General features: G+C 35.6%; 1 protein-coding gene across 3 annotated transcripts in view; it reads left to right on the top strand.

Moving 5' to 3' along the window:
* Positions 1–25025, top strand: part of MICU1 (mitochondrial calcium uptake 1) — a 226822-nt gene that overhangs the window by 101008 nt on the left and 100789 nt on the right. For 2 of the 3 annotated variants that reach the window (XM_047759643.1, XM_047759642.1), the window contains one exon: positions 8846–8960. In XM_047759643.1, the coding sequence (XP_047615599.1) occupies positions 8846–8960 (115 nt within the window). Of the gene's footprint in view, positions 1–7700; positions 7707–8845; positions 8961–25025 lie in introns of all 3 variants that reach the window. The other variant, XM_047759641.1, reaches the window with a different exon arrangement.

Raw genomic sequence — 25025 nt, 5'->3', positions numbered from 1 at the left:
AGTATGGTTTATTTGGTTGTCCCAAATACTAAGATTTTTTGAAGATGTCTTTAAATACATTTTTATTTTAGATTCTGTTGTGTTTGAATTTGGGATCAACTGTGAATGCATCTGATTTTTCATTGTTGATTTGAAAGCATGAACATTACTAATCATTACATTTCCAACACCTTTATGTTTAGCTTTTCCATCATAAAACAAGATTTGAAATTCACTTTGATATGAAAGGACTTGGTTCCAAATTATCTTTTTCTTATTTTTTCAGCACAAACAGTAGTGTATTTCAAGTTTACACAACTAGAGTTCTATGAAAGCTACTCAAAACATTTTGTTTTTCCCATTCTGATAAAAATGGGTTCTCAACTTACATGTATTGGTGACCTTTGGTTGAAGAGAATGTGTGAGAATAGTTCTTAGTTTTTATATGTCTTTGCCATAGTGCATTTTTTAAAAATTTTAAACTTAAATTTAAAGCTTCTTCAATTATAGATTGATATATATTAAGAAGATTATAGAGAACCATTGCATCCTTTTCTTGATATTCATTTTGAAAATGAATCAAATATGCATTCAAATAAATCAAAGCATAAACACATAATGTGCACTTCATCATTTTCATCTTCAACTTGAAGACAAATGAGCTAGCCTCAAGATTAATGTTTTGCAACAACAAACTATGTTTTGCTCCAAAACTATTCAGTCCCCAATAACAATTTTAGAAATTGCAGACAGTCTAGATAGCTGGTGTATTTCTGTGCATTTGATACAATGTAACATAAAATGGTTCATGGCATGGATTCTGGAGTCATACCGTGACCTGTCCTGCCACTTTATAGTATTGTCACCTTGGACCTCTTATTCAGTTTCTCTAATCTTCAGTTTTCTTATCTGTCAAGTGCAGATAGTAGTATCACCTATCTCATAGAATTGCAGTGAGGGCAATGAGATAATGCAAGCGCTTTAGCATGTAGACCGTGCAAGCTATAAATTGTTGATGTGTCTTTAGTGGTCAGTAGTATTCAAGTTACCTAAAAATGTTTGATTTCCAAATAATTTAAAAATTCTTCATCTAATGGGTTTCCTGGGAGATGATAGTTACTACAGTAGTGTAAACTAAGCATGTGAACAGGGATCCTGAGAGTGAAACTCTTTTATTTTTGCTCTTTTAATGAATTTTTTTCTTGTAATAATTATTTCCAAGTGAGGGAAAGTGAAACACTGTATTGACTTATTTTTCAAAATTTGAATTTAAGGTTGGTTTTCTATAAATGATAGAGAAGCCTTTTCTAACCCATATGACAGAAACCAAGAGTGCTGCTGAGTTCAGGACAGTGCACTGATTGATTCAAGTGGCCAACATTCAAAATTAAATTCTTAGATTTAGGTAGCAGATAATCAATAATGGCAAAACATAGATTCTCCTACCCAGACTTGCCCTGAAGCAAGTTTGCAGCATACTGTAGTAGAAACTAATAGAATTGATGATTTTCCCCATCTAGGGTTTTGATAATACCTCATCAGATACTGATGACTGAAATAAATCATTTCAATAAAGTCATATTATCTCTTTAAAGTTAATGCTATTCCATTAGACTTTTGAATTTTTGTCATTGCTTTAATCAAATCTTCTGCCACTTTTTTTTTAAGCATCCTCATTTGTATCCATATTCTCTATAGCCATCCTGTTAATAAAATAGGAAGACATTTGCATTTTAGATATTTGGAGTTGTTCTCAGAGCTAAAGTGGTTAGAATTGGGACTGAAAAGAGAATGGCTTTCTGACAGAGTGAAGTTTCCAGGATCTTAAGCATTCACCTTCCACAGTTTGTTGCACGGTATTTGTGTTTATTGCTCAGATGTAATACTGTCTTTAAAAAGTCTGGAAACTAAGTTAGAAGAAAAAGAACTCATAAACTACTCTAAATTAGAAACATCTCAATTTAAGTTGTATCTGACATATCCCCAAATTCTGCCTTTCTGCAAGTTCAGGTATGAGACGGGGAAGAAAGATAACACATATTTTAACGGTGCAACATTTTCTCTTTGTTTGAGAATAGTGTGATTGTTTAAGATCGACATCTTAAAAAATGCTTTTGGCATTTATCTATGTACCAACTGAACTATGAAGTGTGAGCGTTAATTGCATGAGGAAATTGCTGAATTTTCTCTTTCTAACACCCTGCCTCCCTGCCCTGACCCCAATCTTAGGTAGAAATCTTACTTATCATTTGGAGATGATATGCCAAAATTACATATTTTGGAGGAAGCATATTAATAATTTGTTTTTGAAGTTCAACCTCAAATATTTCTTGAGGGATTTAGATAGGCTTTAAAATGTGTTTAAGCAGTATAGAGAAATGTTAATATTAAAACAATCCAATTATTTCAGTCTCATAAAAGATGACATCTTAATTTAAATAATAAAGTGGTCATCTTTATCGGAGTTTCTATATACCAGAGATGTTTTGAGGTTCTGGATGATGTGTTAGCATCAATCTTGCCACCATGGTCCTTCAACTTCTGTTTGATAGAAAAAAAAGTTTACCTCAAACCATAGAACTTGAAAAGTAGATCTTAATTAGAATAAATAATGAGATTAAGCTCCTACATAGGATTTTTCTCTCTGGCTTTGTAGTTGAATCCTAGAAGGCAAAATAATTGGTCCTATTTTATTCAGTCCTATTATAACAGGATTCGCTATTTGAATACAGTGCATAGTAACAAATTCGAATCATGTCTAGAAATCCCAGTCCCAGGGCTTCAGATGGCACCTGCAACTTTAGCCAGATATTATATAAATTTATATGATTGGTCAGGAACCTGAGTGTGAATGCTTCAGCACAAAGCCATCCTGGTAAAACAATTAATGTTTTAGACTAACCAAGAAGTGTACCAGTTACACATGTATAAAGTATGATTTGCTGTAAGTTTGCTTTTAAGTCTTTCTTCTCATTCGAAAAAAGATTCAGGATATGGGGCAGTTGAGGTCAATACCAGGACTCTTACAAGATTGTTAATTTATTTGCCTGTACTTGAAGTCAATAATTTGAATGTTTTAGTGATACTGAGTCTATAGTTATGTTTTAAGTTTTAAAACGTGTAAGATCTAAGACTAGGTCATGTAAATCAATAGTAAAACAGTTAAATTTCATTTTAACTCAGCAAGCTGCTTTGAAACATTTTGCATAAATCTTGTTCTCCAAAAGGGGTTAACATTTGTCAGTAAATTGAATAGAAACTCTATTCTGATCAGTTTACTTGCATTCTGCTTTCACAGCCTTAATTTCAGAGATTCAAGTGATTGGATTAGTGTTTGATATGTAGCTTCTAAGATGCGTAAAATATTATAATGCTCTGTAAGGAATCTGCAATTATAGTTTCTTTTAAAAATACTGAGTACTGTTTAATTTTCAGCATATACACTGAAGTAGTTGCTAGAATCTTACCTCAAGAACTTTAATATGGACTAAGTTTCTATAAATTTCTTTACCAAACTGATAATATATTACTTAATATCACATTCTATGGCCTTACAGTAGAATTGGAATATTTTCTATTTCTTTTGACTTTTACGTAGATTTTTTTCTTTTTAGTTTATTATGTTTAGTGTTTATATTGAATTTATTACTTGAACTAAATACAAATATTTATGTGATTTTCTTAGTAAAAATACATATTAATATAAATGTTCACTAGTAACAAAAAATGTAAATAAGCACCTCTGAAACAAAGGAAATGAACATTACCACCAGTCTGCTAAGAAAGATAATGTTTTCCTTGCACTGTGCCTCCATGTCATCCCAGAAGTGTAATAAATGGTATTTGCTTAGAAAAATGACTTAAAACTTAGCCAAAGATTAAACTTTATCCAAAAGATTAAGTGAAAGAAAAATTTACTTGACAGTCTCAATTTGCAGATTTAAACACTGATAAGACTTTAGAAGTAGGAAAAAATAACCAAAACCCTTCCTTCCACTCTCCTTCCTTGAATCTTGATTTTCCATTTTCACCATACTTTGGTGCTTTTAAAAGTTTATTCATTATTAAACTCAAGTATATCTATTCTCATAGATTCTTCGTGTGTTGTGGCTGTTTGACTTGAGAATATCATTTATGGTAGAAAATCAGTGTTTTCATTTTAAAAGATCAGCTAAGAAACATCCATGCAACATAAAATAGTCTAAAAATTGGTTTTCTAATTATTCCCATTTCTTCCTAAATTTTGACGTATTTATTTGATTCTCTTCCTAGCTTTAAATAATTTGAGGGATCAAATTTGGTGGGTGTTTTTTTGTTTTGTTTTGTTTGTCTTTTTTAAGGCCGCACCTGTGGCATATGGAAATTCCTAGGCTAGGGGTTGAATCGGAGCGGCAGCTGCCGGCCTACACCACAGCCACAGCAATGCGGGATCCCAGCTGTCTCTGCAACCTATACCTCAGCTCGCAGAAATGCAGGATCCTTAACGCACTAAGCAGGGCCAGGGATCGAACCTGCGTCCTCATGGATACCAGTCGGGTTTGTTACCACTGAGCCATGACAGGAGTTCCAAATTCGATGGTTTTGTGACAGTTTTGGTGTTTGTGATTACTATGTGCCTTTTTTTTTTTCTTTACCTGATTTTTATTTTTTCTATTATAGTTATTTTACAGTGTTCTGTCAATTTTCTATTGTACAGCAAAGTGACCCAGTCACACATACATATATACATTCTACTATATGCCTTTTTAACCATTCAATAAACCATGTTTATTTGTATTTTGGAAAACAGTCTTACTTTGCTAGTAATCCAAAAGTCTTCAAAAGAAACTGGGCTACTCAAGTCAGAAAGTACTATAGAAGAGAAGATGAACACTTACATGATAAATTGATTTTTAGCAAAGATGCCAAAATAATTAAATAGGGAAAGGAAGGTATTTGCAACAAGTAGCTTAGATACAACAATATATCCATATTTTAAAGAATAAACCTTACCACTTTACTTCCTGATATACAAAGTTCATTTGAAATGCACCATAGACCTAAATATAATATCTGTAACTATAAGGCTTCTAAAAGAAAGTGTAAGAGAATATCTTTATGGAATGGAGATAGACAAAAATTTATTTATTTGCATAGCTTATAGAAAGCAGTAACCATAAAGGAAAAAAATTGATAAATTAGATTTTGTGAAGGTTAAAAACTTCTGATTATCAAAATAAAATGGAAATTATAAGTTACAGAAGTACTCGTAGGGAATATTTGACTATATTTGTTATCTAGTGCTAAGTAGCAAATCTGAAGCTTAGTGGCTTAAAACAGTAATTATCCTTTCTTTTCTCTCATGCTTTTGGGCAATAAGAAATTTGGGAGCAATTTGACTAGATGATTTTGGCTCAGGCTTTTCCATTAAGTTGCAGTCAGATGTGGGCTAAGGGCTTAGTCATCTAACTTGACCAGGGGTGGAAGATTCATTTCTAATATGACTCACTCAAATGCCTGCTAAGATACTACTGACTCATTCCAAAGCCTCAGATCCTCTCTCTGTAGGCTCTCCACAAGCCTGCTTGAGGGTTCAAATGACAGCTGGCTTCCCTCCAACAAAGCAAGGTGCCTTTTATGTCTTACCTTTAGAAGTAACACGTTATCACTTTAGCTGTATTTTGTTAGTTAATAGACCAGTTCTGATTCAGTGTGGGAAGAGATGAAGTCTACATCAGGACATGAGTATCAGGAGGCAAGAAACATTGGGGTCAACTAGGAGTCTGGCTACCACACTGAAAAGTCTCAGATCCAGAACATATAATGATCAGTAATAAAAAGACAAACAACCCAGTTAAAAATGGGCAAAAGAGTTGAATGACTTAAGACATTGGTCATCAGGGAAATGCTCAATAAAACCACAATGAGATACCACTAAAATAACTAAAATTAAAGAGACTTGCAACACAAATGTTGACAGTGATGTGAAGCAGCTAGAACTCTCATTCACCGATACTGCAAGTAAAAAAGGTATAGCTTTGAGGAAAGTCAGAATAGCCCAAAACTGAAAATGACTTAGTGTTTAATCAATAAAGGAATGAATAAGTTGTGATTTTACTTGTGTGCATTATTATGTGCAATATTATTATACACAAAACAAATCAAATTAAATTACTTTCATTTTTTATTTTATTGAGTATTATACTACTATGTAATAAAAATGAGTGAGCTACTGATAAATACAGTGTGGATGAATTTCCCCAGCATTATATTGAGCTAAAGCAGCTGGGCACTGAAGAGTATATACTGGTAGTACCAAGAATAGGTAGTTCTAGAATAGACCAAACTAATCTATGCTTTAAAAATATGATGAGAGGAGCTCCCATTGTGGCCTAGTGGTGACAAACCCAACTCTTATCCGTGAGGACATGAGTTCAATCTCTAGCCTTGTTCAATGGGTTAAGGGATCCGTTGTTGCCATGAGCTGGGATGTAGGTCGCACATGCAGCTCGGAGCTGGCATTGCTGTGACTGTGGTGTAGGCCAGCAGCTGCAGCTCCAATTTGACCCCTAGCCTGGGAACTTCCATATGCCAAAAAAAAAAAAAAAAAAAAAGACAAAAAACCCTTAAAAAGGTAAAAAAAATAAAAATATGGGAATTAACTGTAGAGGGGCATAAAGGAAACCTCAGAGGTGATGGAAATATTTTATATTTTGATAGTGATGTGGGTTACTCAGATACATATTTATAAAATTCATTGAATTGTATATTGCATTTGTGCATTTCACCAGAAGTGCATTTTACTTAAGACTGCAACAAATATTGAATTCTAGATGATACATTTGTTTTTTTATAGAGATGATTAGCAATTGTGAAACTACTTCTTTGTATACTAAGCTGGAGCAAATGAGTAAATATATTGAGGATAATGGGAGCCAGATTTTTCCCTCTTGAAGGGAGTCACAAGTGTATAAGGGGCAAGACTAAATTGTGTTCCATAGAATGGCATTAGAGATATCAACATGAATTCCTAGTTTCATGAATTTGAAGGTAATCATGCAGAAACATTAGTCTAACGCAAATTGAGGGATCTTTTACAATACAATTTACCTGTACTTTTCAAATCATTCAAGGTCAAAAAGTACAAAGAGACCAAAAATGGCACAGTAGGGAACTCTAAGACATTAATTAAGCTGGCAAAAACTGCCAGCGTTTTCAAATCTGGGGAATCTACCTAATCAAAGACTTTAAGCAACTAGGGGAATGCTTAAAGAAGAAAGACACAAATTAAAATATTAACTTACCAGTAAACAGTTTGCTGCTCTTGATTTCACCCAGTAACATTTTTTGTCTGAAGTTTGTGTTTCATCTCTTGGTAGAAGATCAAGTGTGATATGAGATCTAACCTTAAACACACTGGACTATAGGCTCATTTTTGGTTTGGGCTCAAAGAAGTCATTTCTAAATGTTGTTATACCAGACCAGGCTTTCCGCCCATCTCAAATAAGTCAGAGAAGGCCTTTCCTAAGTAGAAACTGCCGTCAGAACCTCTTACTGCTTTGTTCATGTTCAGGCTGATTTTTGCCTGTCCATGGTTACTTTTCATATTATAAGCACTTAACTATAAGAGGCTATTTCAAATGGGTTTACTAAGAAGATCACTATAATTTCATTTGCTGCTGTGTCTTCAATTGGTTAACCAGTTTTCTTTCCTTTGTGGTGTATAATGGGATCTTCACTAGACCGAGGTAACCTATTGGATGGTTGTGTACCTGGATGCTGGTGTGGTGGTGCTTGTTGGTTTAGTTTTCATGATACTCCTCCCAAGGTTATGCTTGCAGTGCTGCTTCTTATTTTGTGCTTGCATGACATTATGACTTTGATTGCGCTTTGTTAGTTTGGGTTTTTAAAACCTCCTATTTCTTTTTTTGGTACCCAGAAAAATTCCTCAAATTTCTGTCTTTGGGTCCAGAACTTATGGAAATGAGTTTCATGTCTAATTCTTTGTTGGATCCTTTTCAGTTTTTGAAAGGTATCTTCAGTATCACCACTAAGTTTATGGTTTGTCAGGAAATCAGAAAATGGGATAGCTTTCCTTAAACACCCAGGAGGAGACCACTTTCCAGATAGACCATTACTGAGCCTGAAAATTAACTCACTCTGTAGGCATTATAGATTAAAAACAATAAATACATACTTAGAGTGAAAGCTAAGTTTTAGGAGAGTTTCTTCAAATAGTTGAAATTTAAGAGCCTCCACTAAAGTAATAGGAAATGTAATTAAATTACACCTAAAGTTTGGTGTGTATGTCTGATTTGACATTATATTTCAGATACTTTTTACCCTGCAGACTGTTCTACATTGCAAACCTAAGTTTCTTGGGGGTCATGAGGTGAATGTTAAAATTACTATTTCAGAAACTAGTTTTCTGAGCATTTGTGTGGGTGTTGACCGTAGTTGCTTACCTCTTCATTTCTAATCATTATTTGTAGAATTTTTCTTGGGCAGTTAGAATTTATTTTAGTTCGGTTTTTTATTTTCTTCTTTACCTTATATACCTCCATAGAAAAATGTGGATTGTTTTTAAAACTAAGAAGGAAAACCAGCCTTGAAGTGGGCCTGTTGTGCATTAAATGGTGGGAGTTCATAACACTGAAATTATATTCCGATGTTTGCATTAAGCCAGTGTTAAACAAAATCATCTTTAGTCTTATTTTAACCATCTTAAAAACTGTAAAGGATCCATGAATTTGGAATGGCCGTCAGAAAAATGCTTATGATAAATAGCATAAAACTGTCAGGTAAATACTGATTCATCTCTATATTCTCATTCTGTTATGTCTTTTTTTTTTTTTTTATCTTTTGGTCGGACCTATATATTCAATAGAAAATTGCCCAGGAACGAGAAAAATTTGCTGACGAAGGCAGTATATTTTACACCCTTGGAGAATGTGGACTCATATCCTTTTCAGACTATATTTTCCTAACAACTGTTCTTTCTAGTAAGTATAAACTTTTTATTCATTTATTGGGAGCATACAGGACTATAAAAAGCATTAAAGGTAATGGGAGGAGGAAACAAGACATGTTTGCAAAGTTAATCAATGATTAGTTATATAAAATTTCACTTGTTTTGAATTCTCTATAACTTGTATTTAGAATCACCTGAGAAAGAAGAAGGGAAATAAATTATCAGTAAAGTTTTTAAAAAAAGAAAGCAACTTTGAAGTTACATCTACTTTTAACTGTTTCAAGCTTAAGATAAATTATATATATTACTTGCTCAATAAAACATATATTGGTCTATCATTTCCTCTATCATATATATATATATATAACTTGCTCAATAAAACACATATTGCTCTATCATTTCCTCTACTGAATAAGAAGTTTGGCTCAGTTGTTCCAGTTGTGTTGAAAATTCATTTTTGAAACTTGTAGGGTTACTTTTAAGACAAAAAATTCAAATTTGACTCATTTAGAACTCTTATGAATTTCTGATTTTTTTAAGCTAAACAATTTTGTTGGTTAGTGTGTTACTATGAGTGTTCTTAAGTATTGTTTCCCTTTAGTGTGACTTTTTTTAAACCATTCAGGAAAAACAAGTGTATGTCTCTAGCTCTCTTTGTACATTCTATTAAAACCTACCTAGAAATTCTCCTGTGGGGCAGCTGGTTAGGAATCTGGTGTTGTTTCTGCAGTGACTTGGGTTGCTGCTGTGGTGTGGATTAGATCCCTGGCCTGGGAACTTCTACCTGCCATGGGCATGGCCACCAAAAAACAAACAAATAAACAAACCACTACCTCCAAAAGATCTGATTTGTATGACTGAAGGGAACATACAGAACAAAAATAACCATCTCTTCCTTCCCTTCTCCCAGTCTAGGCATCTATAAAAGTAAAACTATAAACAGTTTTCAAAAAATGACATACACAGTTCCTACCATAGCTGTGACCACTCTCACTTTTCTTCCCTCTGACAGAGGAAAATGGAGAAATATAGACTAATATGCCTTATTGTAGCTGGCTTAGGGTTCCAAAATATCTGAATAAATTTACGGTGGACCACTGCTCTAGCAGTGTATATGTGCACTGTACAAAGATCCAAAATAGTTAACTGAAAGTACATTTATGATCTGAAGTTGTATATTATTAGTTGGTTTTTTTTTTTTTTTTGGTGGGGCGTGGGTTTTCAAAACAGACCTCAGTTCAAATCCTGGTCCAACTGCTTTTTCCCTATGATTAGAGAGGCAGGTTAGCAAACTTCATCTGTCTTGTCTATAAAATGGAAATGGCAGTAATACCAAACCCAGACGATTTATTTAAGGATTATGAGATCATGACTATGAGGTACCTCATCCATTGCCTCATATTTAGTAGGTATGCACTCTGTCTGGGTTTTTATTCTTGATATTTTGTCACATGTTATTTCATCTCTGATTTTAAAAGATCCATTAATCTTGTCATAACAAAGAAAGTAGAATTGGTGGGGATTTTTAAAACTTTTTTGTGATGTGGGCTGGAGTTTATAATAAATAGGCATGATGTGGCAGGAAAAGTACTGCATTAAATGAAGAGACCAACTTGGAAAACTGCATTGATATACAGTATATACTATGGAAGTAGTCCTAGTAAATGTTTGTTGAGCTGAAATGAGATTTTTAACTTGCATCCACTGCTTAGTCCTATTATTGCCTTACCTAAGTGTCAAGAGAACCACAGAGCAGAATTTTCAGAACACCTGACATGTAGTGTAGTTCCCTAAATTCTATCGGTTAAAAGCAGGCTTAAAAAAAAAAAAGTCGCATTGACCTGTGAATTCTGGAAACCCCTCCAAGTAGCTCTACCAGTCTGGGCACCTTTACACCTCCTGGCTTAACCAGGATAAGTGATTTGTGGAAAATGCTTAATATGACAGTGTCATATACTTTCTGTTTTTATCCAGAATGAGAAAATATAAGGATAAGATTTTAAGATTTTCTCTTTATCACTGGTTTCAAGCATTTTGATTATTGTATGTCTTTCGTGTTTCTCAACCTTAGCACTATTGATGTTTTGAGCAGGATAATTCATTTTTAGGAGGGCTGTCCTGTGTATTATGGGATGTTTAGCAGGATTCCTGGCTTCTACCCATTAGAATACAGTCACACACACTCTCTCCTTCCCAGCTGTAACAACCAAAAATGTCTTCAGAAATTGTCAAACATCCCCGAGGGAGTAGGAATGGGGAGAAGTAATCCTTGCTTGAGAACCACTGATGTAGTTTTTGGCAGTTTTATTTTAGTTTGGGGTTTGCTATTATTGTGTGCTTTGATGTAATGTTTTTCATGTTTCTTGTCTTGAGATTGAGTTTTGGATCAAATTTGAGTTTTTTCATCAAATTTGGAAAAAAATTCATCTGTTATTTCATCCAGTACTTTGCTTCCTCATCCTCTCCTTTGGGGACTCCAATTATACATATATTTTCCTATCAACCCATAATGTTGTAGTTTATTATCTTCATTTTATAGATGAGGAAATTGAGGCATACAAAGGATGAAAGAACTTGTCTCAAGTCTTACAGTAAGTAGATGATTCAAGGTTTGAACCCAGGTCACCCCAGCATCTGGGCTTCTGTCTCTGGGCTTTCTGCTGTGGTCATGTTTTCAGCAGTGATAAGCCAAAGCTTACCATAGTGCCTCTTCTTTTTCTAAGGCTGGGTTGTGGAAGGGCTGGTTTTAAACTTTCTGTAGATAATGTTCAAGCATCCTTGCAGTCTGAATGTTGTACATGGCATCCTTTCCTTTATTTAATAAGACGTGGAAGAAAATATGCAATGGATATTATATTGAGATCAGTTCTTTCCCACATCGAAACTTCCTAGAATGATAGGAAATGAGGTACTCAGTGGATATCCTTGCAGATAACAAGGAATCATTACATCTAGGTAACTCAGTGGTTCCCAGGTCATCCTGCAAGAAGGAATGCAGTCTTTTGTGTGTGTGTGTGTGTGTGTGTCTTTTTGCCATTTCTTGGGCCGCTCCCACGGCATATGGAGGTTCCCAGGCTAGGGGTCGAATCAGAGCTGTAGCTGCCAGCCTACGCCAGAGCCACAGCAACGTGGGATCCGAGCCGAGTCTGCAACCCACACCACAGCTCAAAGCAAGGCAGGATCCCCAACCCACTAAGCAAGGCTAGGGATTGAACCCACAACCCCGTGGTTCCTAGTTGAATTCGTTAACTGCTGAGCCATAACAGGAACTCCAGGAATGCAGTCTTTTAAACACCAAAAGCTTTGCCAGGGGTGACTTGGGCATAAGGGAAGCGCATTACTATATCCATTCATCTGTTACTCTGGTGGACAATACAGACTGTTCTTGGAGATTTCCAGTGGAAAACCAGCCAGAGCAGTGCCAACAGCATAACCCAGGTAATGCAAAACTATCATATTTCTGATTAGCTGGGGTTTTTTTTTTCAAAATTAATAGACTGAGTGGTGTTCAAGAAATTGCCATCATTTTGAAGACTATAAATCTTCTACCCAAATGGGTTGTCCTTGGAACCTCAAAGTACTTTAGAAACTCCACTATGTTGTCTAAAATAAAATTGGACAACTGTATATAATAAATCATTTTCTTGATTTATGATGGCTTCTCCTAAAAATAAAATTAAGAAGCTGCCTTTCTTTTTTTTTTTTTTTTTTGGTTTTTCTGCTATTTCTTTGGGCCACTCCTGCGGCACATGGAGGTTCCCAGGCTAGGGGGTCTAATCGGAGCTGCAGCTGCCAGCCTACACCACAGCCACAGCAACGCAGGATCCAAGCCGCGTCTGCAACCTACACCACAGCTCACGGCAACACCAGATCCTTAACCCACTGAGCAAGGGCAGGGACCGAACCCGCAACCTCACGGTTCCTAGTTGGATTTGTTAACCACTGCGCCACAACGGGAACTCCGAAGCTGCCTTTCTTTTAAAAAAGTATATTTTAGGAATTCCTGTCATAGTGGAAACAAATCTGACTAGGAACCATGAGGTTGCAGGTTTGATCCCTGGCCTCGCTCAGTGGGTTAAGGATCCAGCGTTGCCATAAGCTGTGGTGTAGGTCACAGACACTGCTCAGATCTGACGTTGCTGTGGCTCTGGTATAGGCCAGTAGCAACAGCTCCAATTAGACCCCTAGCCTGGGAGCCTCCATATGCCATGAGTGTAGCCCTAAAAAGGACAAAAAGACAAAATAAATATATATATATTTTGCAATGTAAGTTCCCCCATTAGAGTTAATTCTTATTTAAACTTTTTAGAAGTTTGATTTTTTAGCCTAACAAGAATTTTTTGGACACAAACCCAGAATAACAACCAATTTGGCAGCGATATCTTGTGCTTATAATAAGCAATGGCATAAATTTATCATTCTTTCCTGTATGTACTTTGGATAATGGGGGCCTTTTTTTTTGGCCAGCCTAAAATTTTAAAATACCTCTTATCCTGTCATGTACACACACTTCACACATACACTCCTCCTAAATTCCTTTTTTGCTTTATTTTTTCTTGGCATTTAACATTCAATATAATTGATTTCTTTTCTTAAAAAAATTATATAAGTTTCAGGTGTACAGCGTTATAATTCAACATGTATATACACTATGAAGTGATCGCCGTCACAAATCCAGTTACCATCCATAACTATATAGTTAACCCCCTTCACCCATTTCACCTACTCCCCAACTTCCTTCCCCCTCTGGTAATGACTAATCTGATCTCAGTGAGTTCATCATTTATTTTGTTCTTTTTTTTTTTTTAAGACTCCGCATGTGAGTAAAATCATGTGATATTTGTCTTTCTCCATCTGACTTATTGCTTCACTTAGCATAATACCCTTAAGGTCCATCCAGGTTGTCCCAAGTGGCAAGACTTCTTTCTTTTTAATGGCCGAGTAATGTTCCATTATGTTTTTATATAATACCATATCTTTTGTATCCATTCATCCACAGATTGACACTTAAATTGTTTCCATGTCACAGCTATTGTAAACAATGCTGCAGTGAACATAGACGTGCATATATCTTTGCAATTAGTATTTTTGTGTTCTTCAGATAAATGCCCAGAAATGGATAATTGACTTCTTTATTGTCCATCTTCCCACCTAGAATGTAACTGCCTGACATTGATCATAGATTTATAATGCTATTCACTACAAATTTGTAATGATATTCACCACAAATATCTGCTGTCTATAAAGCATTATGGTAAGGTTACAAAGCAAGGATTTTTTTTTTTCAATTCTCCATAGGGAAATTTATCAAACATAAGGCTTGACTTTGCTATTCATATCCTAAATTGAGAACAATTCTTGCAGCTGTTGATGTCCTCAGTCCACATTCAGTACCAGTGGAGTGAGGGAAACATGCTTTTAAATTAACCTTCTTCTAAAACTTTCTTTTAATTATATGTACTTTACAATAATTACTAGGTTTCATATAATTCAGAATTTACGTATTTGTGTCTTCCTCTTACTTGAAGTCATGAATTCTGTTGCTTCATACCTTATCTCTCTGATCAGATTTAATGGATTAACTTGTGGAATTGTCAACATGAGCCATAACATCTGTATTAAGTAGAACGTTAAGTATTCACTCAATAACTACTCATTAATAAAATAAATTCAGGTTCATTCTAGGCAAGATAAAGAGACTGTTGGAGTTCCCCTGTAGTGCAGTGGGTTAAGGATCTAGCATTGTCACTGCAGTGGCTTGGGTTGCTGCTGTGGCATGAGTTTGATCCACGGCCGAGGAACTTCCATGTGCTACAGGCTTGGCCGGAAAAAAAAAAAAAAAGATAAAGAGACTATTAATAATTACTATAATTAAATAATTTCCAAAGAGCCTATGATCCTTAAAGTCGGTTAATAGGAATTGAATGAGATTACAGAAGCGTGGCTTATTAATGGCTTACTTTTCTGCACTAACCAAATACAATATTAGCTGATGGTCTTAAATCTTATAATAGAAGTCAGATTTTTCTCCATAACTAAGTTTAGAAAAAGGTCGTCAAGATTTATCTAGAATGCTGTATATTATTTATGGATTTGGGTCTTTCAAGAGCTAATGCTTTAGTTCACTAGGTTATAACAGTATAACTTAGAATCTGGATCTTAGCTACTCAAAGTTATGAACTATTTTTTTATTTTATATATGTGTGTGTGTGTTTTAAAATATATATTATAATATATATATATATATATATTTTTTTTTTTAGGGCTGCACCTGTGGCATATGAAGTTCCCATGCTAGGGGTATAATTGGAGCTGCAACTGCTGGTCTATGCCACAGCCACAGCCACACCAGATCTAAGCTGTGTCTGTGGCCTACACTGCAGCTTATGACAATGCCACATCCTTAACCCACTGAGGGGGAACTCCATGTCTTCATGTATTTTCTAACTAAACAAGTCTAGGTATCTTGAGGAGGCAATAATAAAATGATTACAAAGTTGGTTATTAAGCCTTCTTACTATTTAATATTAATCTTTGAAAAGCCACCAAAAGAAACAAAAGCAAAAAATACTAAGGTGGCTCAGTACCTAGGAAGAGACCTAATGAAAATCAGGCATAAGTCAGTGTGTTCTGATTTTGATTCACTCTTTAGATTTCAAGGAATTAGAGGAGAAATTTAATAAAGGGGGGTTTTACTGTAGGAAGATTTGATTTACTGACAATAAACAACATCCTCATTGTGAAACATCTTTCTCATAAATATGCAAACCTTCTGGGAAATTACAACAGCGTTGAAGTGAAAGTCTAGAACATTTGATTTCTCTTGCCATAGTGAAGTCAAGAGCTGATCACAAAGTGTACGTAACATTAGATAGCGGTACTGATCAGTGCCATTCTGGATAATGAAATGTTATAGAAGTTATAGAAGAAATTAAGTTTTTCAGGTTGAATGATCTGATGAAAAATACAGGCGGAGTTCCTGTTGTGGCTCAGCGGTAATGAACCTGACTAGTATCCATGAGAATACAGGTTCAATCCCTGGCCTTGCTCAGTGGGTTAAGGATCCTGCATTGCCATGAGCTATAGTGTTCTTATGACTAATTCATTGATTTTATAATAATGCAGCTTCTGTCAAAACAATAAAATAATGCGTTTAAATGTATCAAATATTTATGATGTTAAATTCATTTTGAGCCAGATGTGTTTGAAAGTACTGTCATTTCAGTAGACACCACTGTTAGAGAAAGTTGAAGCATTTACATCTTTGTACCAACAATCACACTAGAATTTTAGTTTATATGAGCAAGAAATAAGTTGTGTTTATATTTAACTCTCTCAAATCTTCTTGTGACTATACTAGAAGATTAAAATATTTCATCTGCAAAAGGAAGTTTATCCTTTGGGAACAGTTGCTTGAGATTTGTTCTGAGGGTTCACAAGGCCAAGGGAAGAACAGAAACTAAAGAAAAAAATTGTGGCCTAGGACAAAAGTAAGGTCTACATGTATTTTGACTATATCTTGAGGAAGATTTTATAATTTTACACCTATGAGACAATCAGTTATTAGCCTTTTCATACTTGTATTTTACTTGAAGTGATCCATTTTCATGTTTTGAAAATTCTAATATTGTAAGGATTCTAATAAAATTCTTATACTGATATAAAATCTTATGGAAATCTGATTGGCATCACATGATTTCTAGAGCTCTGCCCTTTCAATACAAATAGTCAAGAAGGGGGGCTGTTTTCTAAAAGGAATACTGAGTGAGGTAATTAGGAGTGTTTTCTGTATGCTCTGTAGGCTGAGGCTGCAACTAAATTTATGTCTTCATACTCTTTGTCTTCTCTTGAATGGCTTTTGTGGCCTGTAAAGCTTTCTGCTAACTCTTCCATGGAGCCACTTCTCTATGATGTAGGAGATTCAGATAGGAGCTCTAGAAGAGAAGTCTGCCAGTGGTTTTGCTTCTCTGCTCCTTAGGTTCTTCGGAAGGAAGGCCTAATAGGGGAAGGCTTTCCTCTTTCTTAGGTTTCATTTATCAATGTCCAGAAAATTCCTGGAGCAAGTAAAGTAAAACTCCAAAATAGTCTAAATTCTCTGTCTTCTAGAAAGTACCCTAACCTGTAACATTATTTCTTCTTCTCCCCTCACTCTTCAAATCAAAACTATCTTTCTTCTAACATATCTCAGCTAATATTTTACTTATTTTAAACAAACATCAGAATTAAAAAGAAAAACATTTTTAGGGCTCATAATACATATAACTGCAGTGTACTCCAGAATAATAGCAAGCCCCTCAGTCAGTTCCTATGTGATTCCATTGTACTGTGATTTGCCCAACACTGAGTACTTTCATTTGTTTCAGTAGTAACATTTGACAATTTAAAAAATTATTTCTTTATTTATTTGGCTGCATCCAAAGCATATGGAATTTCCCAGGCTAGGGATCAAACCCCTGCCACAACAGCGACCCAAGCCACTGCAGTGACAACCCTGGGTCCTTAACCTGCTGTACCACAAGAGAACTCCCTGAATTTAAAAATTTTTTACATTGAATTGTGACTGAATTATGGTGACTCATAACAACCCCTGAGATATTCATTAATTTGAAAGAATTTCTAAATTGATGAAAGTTTAGACCATGCATATGATATCACTGAATACTATCTCTAGGTAGGAACTGTGCCATATGACTTTGTAGCCCCAAGTACTTAACATTGTATCCTACTAATACAAGTCATTCCAAAAAATATCTGAATGAAAAGATATTTGGTATGTGGCTTCTCTGGGTCTCTTCTAGGTAGAAAAGAGACCCAACCACCCTTCCATTTCCATACCCTTGATTACAGTGTCAAATGGACCTCACTTTGCCTTTCTGCCAGAATCTTTCCCTCATTCCCCTAGAACAGATTATAGAAGCTCCCCCTCTTCTAACTCATCTAACTTCTGTCCCATCTTCCTCAACCTCTACCATGTCTTATTTTTGTTCTGCTAATGGTTGTGGTGGCTCTATAAGAATTTAGCTCTCAGTAAATAATGTGTAAAAATCTTTGCTATGCTCTGTGAGCCCCACTTTTTCACACTGTTTGCCTCTTGAAGCTGGACTGGAATCAAATGTCTTGGCTCATCCTGTATTATCTGACTTTTCCCTAAAACCGCAACTTTAATAGTGTTTGGTTTTGCTTAGGCTTCATGATGTGTTGGTTGTCTATTCCTGAAACAGCTTGAGAAAATGCATATGTGTTGTGCTGAAGAATTTGAGGGTGCGAAAAAGGAAATCAAGGCAAGAAATAGTGGTTGTCATGGAATGGTTTGCCTAATCACTAGCCCTTCTGAAGAAGATATCCAGCCCACTATCTGGCACAGAATAAGTACTTCATGTATATTTGTTGGCTAAGTAAATATCTAAGAGTTTTTCTGAATAGTTATGTTAGTATGCATACTAAAATTTTATATTGCTTCAGGTACCCTTAGCATCCTGCCTAGTATTTAAAACTGTTTTAAGTAAGTTCCCATTGTGGTTCAGTGGCAACAAGCCCCACTAACATCCATGAGGTCGTGGATTTGATCCCTGGCCTTGCTCAGTGAGTTAAAGGACCCGGCACAACTGTGAGCTGTGGTGTAGGTCACAGATGCGGCTCAGATCTGCTGTGCTGTGGCTGTGGCTTAGGCCAGCAGCTGTAGCTCTGATTCGACCCCTAGCCTGGGAATGTCCATGTGCCATGGGTGTGGCCCTAAAAAGCAAAAATAAAATAAAATAAAACTTTAAAAATAATAGTATTCTCTGTTTATCTGTCTGTCCATGATGAAAGCTAGAAAATCAATTAGAAAAGCATATTTTTTTTCTATTTGTACACTAAACTGAAAAACAAAAAGGCTCTTTGGGTGAACTCAAACTCAGTCACATGAAAACAGGGTCCTGTAAAATTAGCATAAATTAAGTATCAAATATCCAGTCTCTTTATTAAAGCAGCTAATTGTAAACATGTATTCATTAAGTTGTATCCTCCATTAGTTGTCATTTGGGCTATTACTGAGCACATGGAGTGGAGTGAAACCCCATAGAATGCAATGAAAGTCAAGCAGATGATTATATTTTTTTTTAGATCTCTGAAGATGGGGTGTGGCATCTGTTACACATGCATGTGTAATTTGGGTGTAAAAATAGTAACATGCATTTGAAGAAAATATATTTCTAAAGAAGAACGTGACCTTAATACAAGGGCAAGGCACTGGCATGCCTTTTAGAAACTCTTGGAGAATCAAAGCTTTTTGACATCTCTGGCATTAAATAGTTATACTACTATGTCCTGTGGTATAACTGTCAAATAACAGTGTTAAGGGAGAGCAATTTAAATGAAAGACTGTTTCTGGCAGCTCTCTGAAGGTCATCCAGGAACTGAGGATAAGATGTAGTGCGAAGACAGGTTATGTCCCATGAACTAGGAACATTAGCTAATTCTTGTCTTAAGGTGTGAAATTTTATGTTTAGACATATAGAAATAGAGATAGATATATAATCATAAATTTTATATAGGTATAAAGTATTTTAGAATCAGGACTGAAATGTATTTTCTAGAAAAAATGTAAATGGAAGAAGAGCAGTAGTTAGAAGGAAGAGGTGTCTGTACAGCTAAAGCCTTGCTGAAGGAATTCAGAAACCTTTCACAATCTAATGTAGTTTTTATTTTTAATTTTTTTAATTTTTTTATTTTTGTCTTTTTGCCTTTTCTAGGGCCGCTCCCGCTGCATATGGAAGTTCCCAGGCTAGGAGTCTAATCAGAGCTGTAGCCACCGGCCTACACCACAGCCACAGCAACACGGGATCCAAGCTGTGTCTGAGAGCTACACCACAGCTCACGGCAACGCTGGATCCTTAACCCACTGAGCATGGGCAGGGATCGAACCCGCAACCTCATGGTTCCTAGTCGGATTCGTTAACCGCTGAGCCACTACGGGAACTCCTAATGTAGTTTTTAAACTCAGGTTTTCGATATGTAGTATTTCGTATTATTTAGAAAACCTTTCCAGTTGACATTAAATAAATAAATAAATCACAACTGAGACACAATAAAGAATAAAGAGGTCCCTTTCTAGCCATTGTAGAGCCTATATGTAATGGTGGTAAGCTCATCGCTGTTTTAAAATTTTCAAATAAAAGCAAGGCTAAATCAGTGTGAATTTTAACTCTGTTCTAAGAATATACATTAAATTTCTAAGTGTTTTTTCCTTATGGTCAGAATCTGTTAAAGTAGAAACATGGGTCTTTTAACCAGATCCTTCCAGTTAATGCTGCTAGGAATAGCAACTTAATTCCTTTCCCCCTACTCCATATTCATGGGGTCCTGGCTCTCTGTGGCTGACAATAGACCAGTAAATCAAAGATACTGAGTTTGTCTAGGACCTATAAAAGTATAGGCATCATGGCTGTACCTTGTACGTTGGGTAGCTCTATCCCCCGGTATTATTCCCTGTAGTAAAACTGGCTTAGAATTGGGCTTAGTTCTCAAAACTACCTGAGGTAAATGAAGTCTTTCCTGAACTGAGATCACTCTCAAAGGTCTAAAAGACTCCAAGAAACTGGAATAAAGATTAGTGTAGATAACCTCTCATTGACTACCCCAAACCATGGTATACTCAAAGCCATTTGCACATCAGAATTAACCATTGGAGTCACACTTAAATTTGACTGTATAGTGTTGGTGAAAGTTTAAAGTATTAACATGCCTTTTTAGAATCTTGAAAGTGTTTCCCAGACACTTTCATAAGTACTTACCCTTTGGCCCGGCAATTGCATTTGTACAAGTTTAGGCTAATAAAATGATCACATATATAATGATGTTGATGGTCAAGAAATAAATTAGGAAGAACTCAAATATCAAACAGATGGCTGAACAAATTACAATCTGTGCTATGAAATGCAGTTATGTATGTTATGCAGGGATTTATTAGTGTAGAAAGCTGTTCACAATGTATTGATGAGACAGAACATACATATTGTATGATTCAGTCTGGGGAAAGGGAAAAAATGTATATGTGTGTGTATGTTAAAAAAATAGTTGGAATATTTACATTTCTGATCTGTCGGCAAATCTTGTCAGCTCTACTTTGAAGTAATCCAGAACCCCACCTTAAAATCCCCCAGAGGCTTCCAGTCTCTTTCAGATTTTAATTTCTGAGTAAAAGCCAAAGACTTTACAACTGCCTAGAAGGTCCTATGTGTTCTCACCAGGACCATCCCTTTCAAGGAAAACACAGATATCACTGGGCACTAGAATTCTCTACACTTTTTCCCTTTTTCCGTTTTCTGTTTCATTTAGATTTTTTTCCTTTTTCTTTTAGATACCATGAGAAAAGAATACCCGCTCTAATTATGGCGAACTAATGAAAATAGGGATATTTGGGATGATAGGCATAATTTATTAAGCTTCTCCAATAGTTTTAGAAACTTTATCCTGTCTTTAACACCTCTTAAACTTAATTAGTTCTTGTGTTTGAAAGTCTGTCTTTCAGTCATGCCTAGGTTGACTGGTGCTATGAAAAATGAAAAAGTTCATTTTACTGGTGCCTTAGTGAACAGAAATTTAAAAAAGAATCTAACGATGTTAGATTCTTACAGCAAAAAAAAAAGCATAGAAGCTTAGAGTATGGTTAAATGTTTATATGAACCTAGAATTTCTCCATGGACCAGATACTTTGGGTATCTAAATATCTAATCTGTTATTTAGGACTAAATTAGACATTCACTCTATGAAGCCCCTAGACCTGTAATTGATAACAATCTTTCTGTATCATTCATCTGTCACAGAGTTGCTTTTAGCTGGGTGAATACGAATTTATGAGAAAGAGGGCATTGGGTGACTTGTGTTAAGAAGAGCAATGATGAAAAATCTATACTTATAAAGCAGATAAATTAAAGGTGATTATTCTCTTCACAGAAGGAGTCACTGCAGTGTTTTCCTCTATAGCTTCTTTTTAAGTGTAGGCTAAATATAAGGTAATGTTTAACTGTTTCATTTTAATAAGAAGAAATTGTCTCATAGACTTCAGAGAATAACAAATCATATGTCAGGGCTTATTGCAAAATCGTACGTAATTCAACTTGTTCAGCAACCGGAGGTGAAAATATTCAAAGCGGAACACAGTTTTATCCTAACACTGCTGTTCTCAGATGGAGTTACCTGTTGTTGTCTTCTTTTTTTTTTTTTCTTTTTAAAATATTAAATCAGTTACATTCAGACTATAACGAAGCTTGAAGAAAACAGAGTAAGTTTTGAATGTTTAACTACTAAGCATTTTATAAGTAACTCTTAATGTGCTATTAGTAATTTTGTGCTTTTTAATAGAATTTTTCCAAAAAACCAGTAACAATGATAACTTCATGCATTTTTAACTTTTAGGCTAATGCCTAATTCCTTCTTAGAATAGCTAGTGAGGTAGTTAGGGCCTTAATTATTATGCCCATTTTGTTAGTTGGAAAACTGAAATTGGCAATGTCACATGTTCAAGATATTTATAAATACTGCTATGGGAAAATCCTCTTTGTTATGGAACTGAGGGCTCTGTTCACTAACATAGTAGTTCGTAAGGAGGGTTGCCAAATTTAGCAAATAAAAATATAGAACACAAATTGAGTTTTAATTTCGGGTAAACAGTGGTAAATTTTTTTGGTATAAATACATCCTACACTCTACTTACAAACCCCAGTCCACTAATCATTAAGAGGCCTACAAAGTCCACTTTTGGACTTCTTTGGTGGGAGGAGGAAGGAACATAGGCAGAGCTCAGGGTTTCTTCATCCTTTCCCTTTTCAGTCAGAAAGATTATAAGCTTTTAAATAAATTTTCTTTGATGAAAGTTTTGAGTCAGAAAAAGGAGTTTTAAGGAAAAAATTTAAATACCAGAAGACTTCTTGCCTTCACTGTGTGACAAAAGGTTTGATATGAAAGTAGAGGAGCTTCAGTAAAGTGGACACATAAATTTGATGAAAATCAAATGAAACCTACAGTTTACAATCTTAAAACAATTACTTCAATCTTTGTTCATTAGGGAAAAAATTGTAACCAGAAGGTATGTATATGTTTAATTACACCCAGGAAAAAACATATTTTATAAATCAACTCAATTAGAATCAATCGGGAAATATGTGTATATACAGATTTACCTGTGGTATGTGTATCACATGCATTTTAGGATATATATATATTAGGATCTACCTAATATAGGATCTGTGTGTGATTATAGGATCTGCCTAAATAAGAATAAAAGTTATGCAAAGACGTCATATACTATGTAAAGAAACATGGCTGTTAGAATAAAGGGAAATTTATTTACCTTTATTTCTAGCCAAAGTAGAGGTTTTTAGCAGGACCCTCAAAACAAAACTTAAGTGACCTACAGTTTTAAAAAGAAATCTCTTTTGAGTTCATGTACTGACAATTAGTGGTATAAATCATACATTGTCATCTATTCACTCCTAAGACTTTAAGGAATTTATTTTTAATTCTTAGAAAAACAGCAGAAGTAGTGAAGATTTTATCTGAAATCAGAGCAGATGATCCTGGTGGTTTGGGCAGACTGTAAATAGTGCTTTCCCTTTGGGCTCGTCTGCATGGTCTAAGCACCAATTATAATGTCCTTTAGAAATGGATTTATGTCAGCAGATAAACAGTGATTCCTATCTATGTTACAAAGTAATGCTAATCTATCCATTTTCATAAAACGATTTCATGTTAGAGTAGGAAACAGCTAAAAAGGCGATCATAACTTGACCAAGTACATATCTAGCATTAGGGGCAAAAACAGAGTACCTGTGCTCATATTTGCTCTAGTATTTATAGGTATTTATGGGGAAGAAAGATTCAGATAGAAAGGGCGGGGAGGATAGAAGACTAAGAATGGTACTGTATGCCGTAAAGGAGCGTCTGTCTCCAGATATGATGCTATATTGTACACAATCTCCTCCTAGGACAGTGACTGAGCAACTGCATTCCTGACACTGAGAATCCAGGTTCCTGAAGTTCCCATTCTAATTCTTCATCTCAGGAAAATATCATTCTTGCTTAGAGGTTGAGTAAAAGAAAGAATATGTAGAGAGTTCCTTTGGGGCGCAATGAGCTAAGGCGTTGTCACTGAAGTGGCTTGGGTCACTGCTGTGGCACGGGTTCCATCCCTGGCCCAGGAACTTTCACATGTTGTGGGTGTGGCCAAAAAATAAAGAAAAAATGTGTAGAAAATTACAGATCACAGTAACGAGAATATCAGCTTTTGAGCCCCTTGAGCTCTCTGCTTCCTTGCTGCCTCCTGGAGGTGGTGAGTGAGGCCCTCTTGGATTCTTGGCTCTGCAGTTTTTGTTTTATGAGTGTCCAGACTTTGGACATTTCTTTTTCTGGACTGGGTCTGGAAACCTGCCAGAGTTGGACTGGGTCTGACTTAAAACTGATTTCAGACTCACCTGTCTTCTTGTTTATTCTGATTTTATTGCCCTTTATAGGACTAACTCAACTCAGAGTTCTGTTTTGTGCTTAGTTACATAGGCTTTCTAGCAGTGGAATATTAGGTGGACATATAGGGCTTCTTTCTTCCCTGGATTCTTTCCACAGATGGAAGCCCTTAGATCTATACCAAGATAAAGTGAGAGAGATAGTTCTCTGGTGGCCTAGCAGTTAAGGATCCAACATTTTCACTGCTGTGGCACAGGTTCAATCCCTGGCCTAAGAATTTCCGCATGCTGTGGGCATGGCCAAAAAAATACATAAACTGAGAGGAAAATACTGGTCTTTGGTGAAATGTCAAGGTAGACTAAATTCTCTGCCTTCTAGGAATTTCTCCATTCAAGAAAATTACTTTTTCCCCTTTGTTGTGCAAAGAGAACACCAACACACATACTATGGGTACTATGTAGCCTAAATGTAATCTAAAAAAAGGTCTGGTAGGGGAAAATCACAGACAGAAAAGCAGCAAAATAACCCAGTTCCCATCCTCATGCTATTTAGCAGAAGAGGGTGCTTTGTTGGTTCAGACACAGCTGGAGCACATCAAGGAGAGGGCTCTAAGAAAAAGATGCTGCCCTCCTGAGTCTCCCTATAATTAAGGGAT

The sequence above is a fragment of the Phacochoerus africanus genome, chromosome 15 (genome assembly GCF_016906955.1).
Source record: "Phacochoerus africanus isolate WHEZ1 chromosome 15, ROS_Pafr_v1, whole genome shotgun sequence".
NCBI lineage: Eukaryota > Metazoa > Chordata > Mammalia > Artiodactyla > Suidae > Phacochoerus > Phacochoerus africanus.
This window is presented reverse-complemented; position numbering and strand designations above follow the sequence as displayed.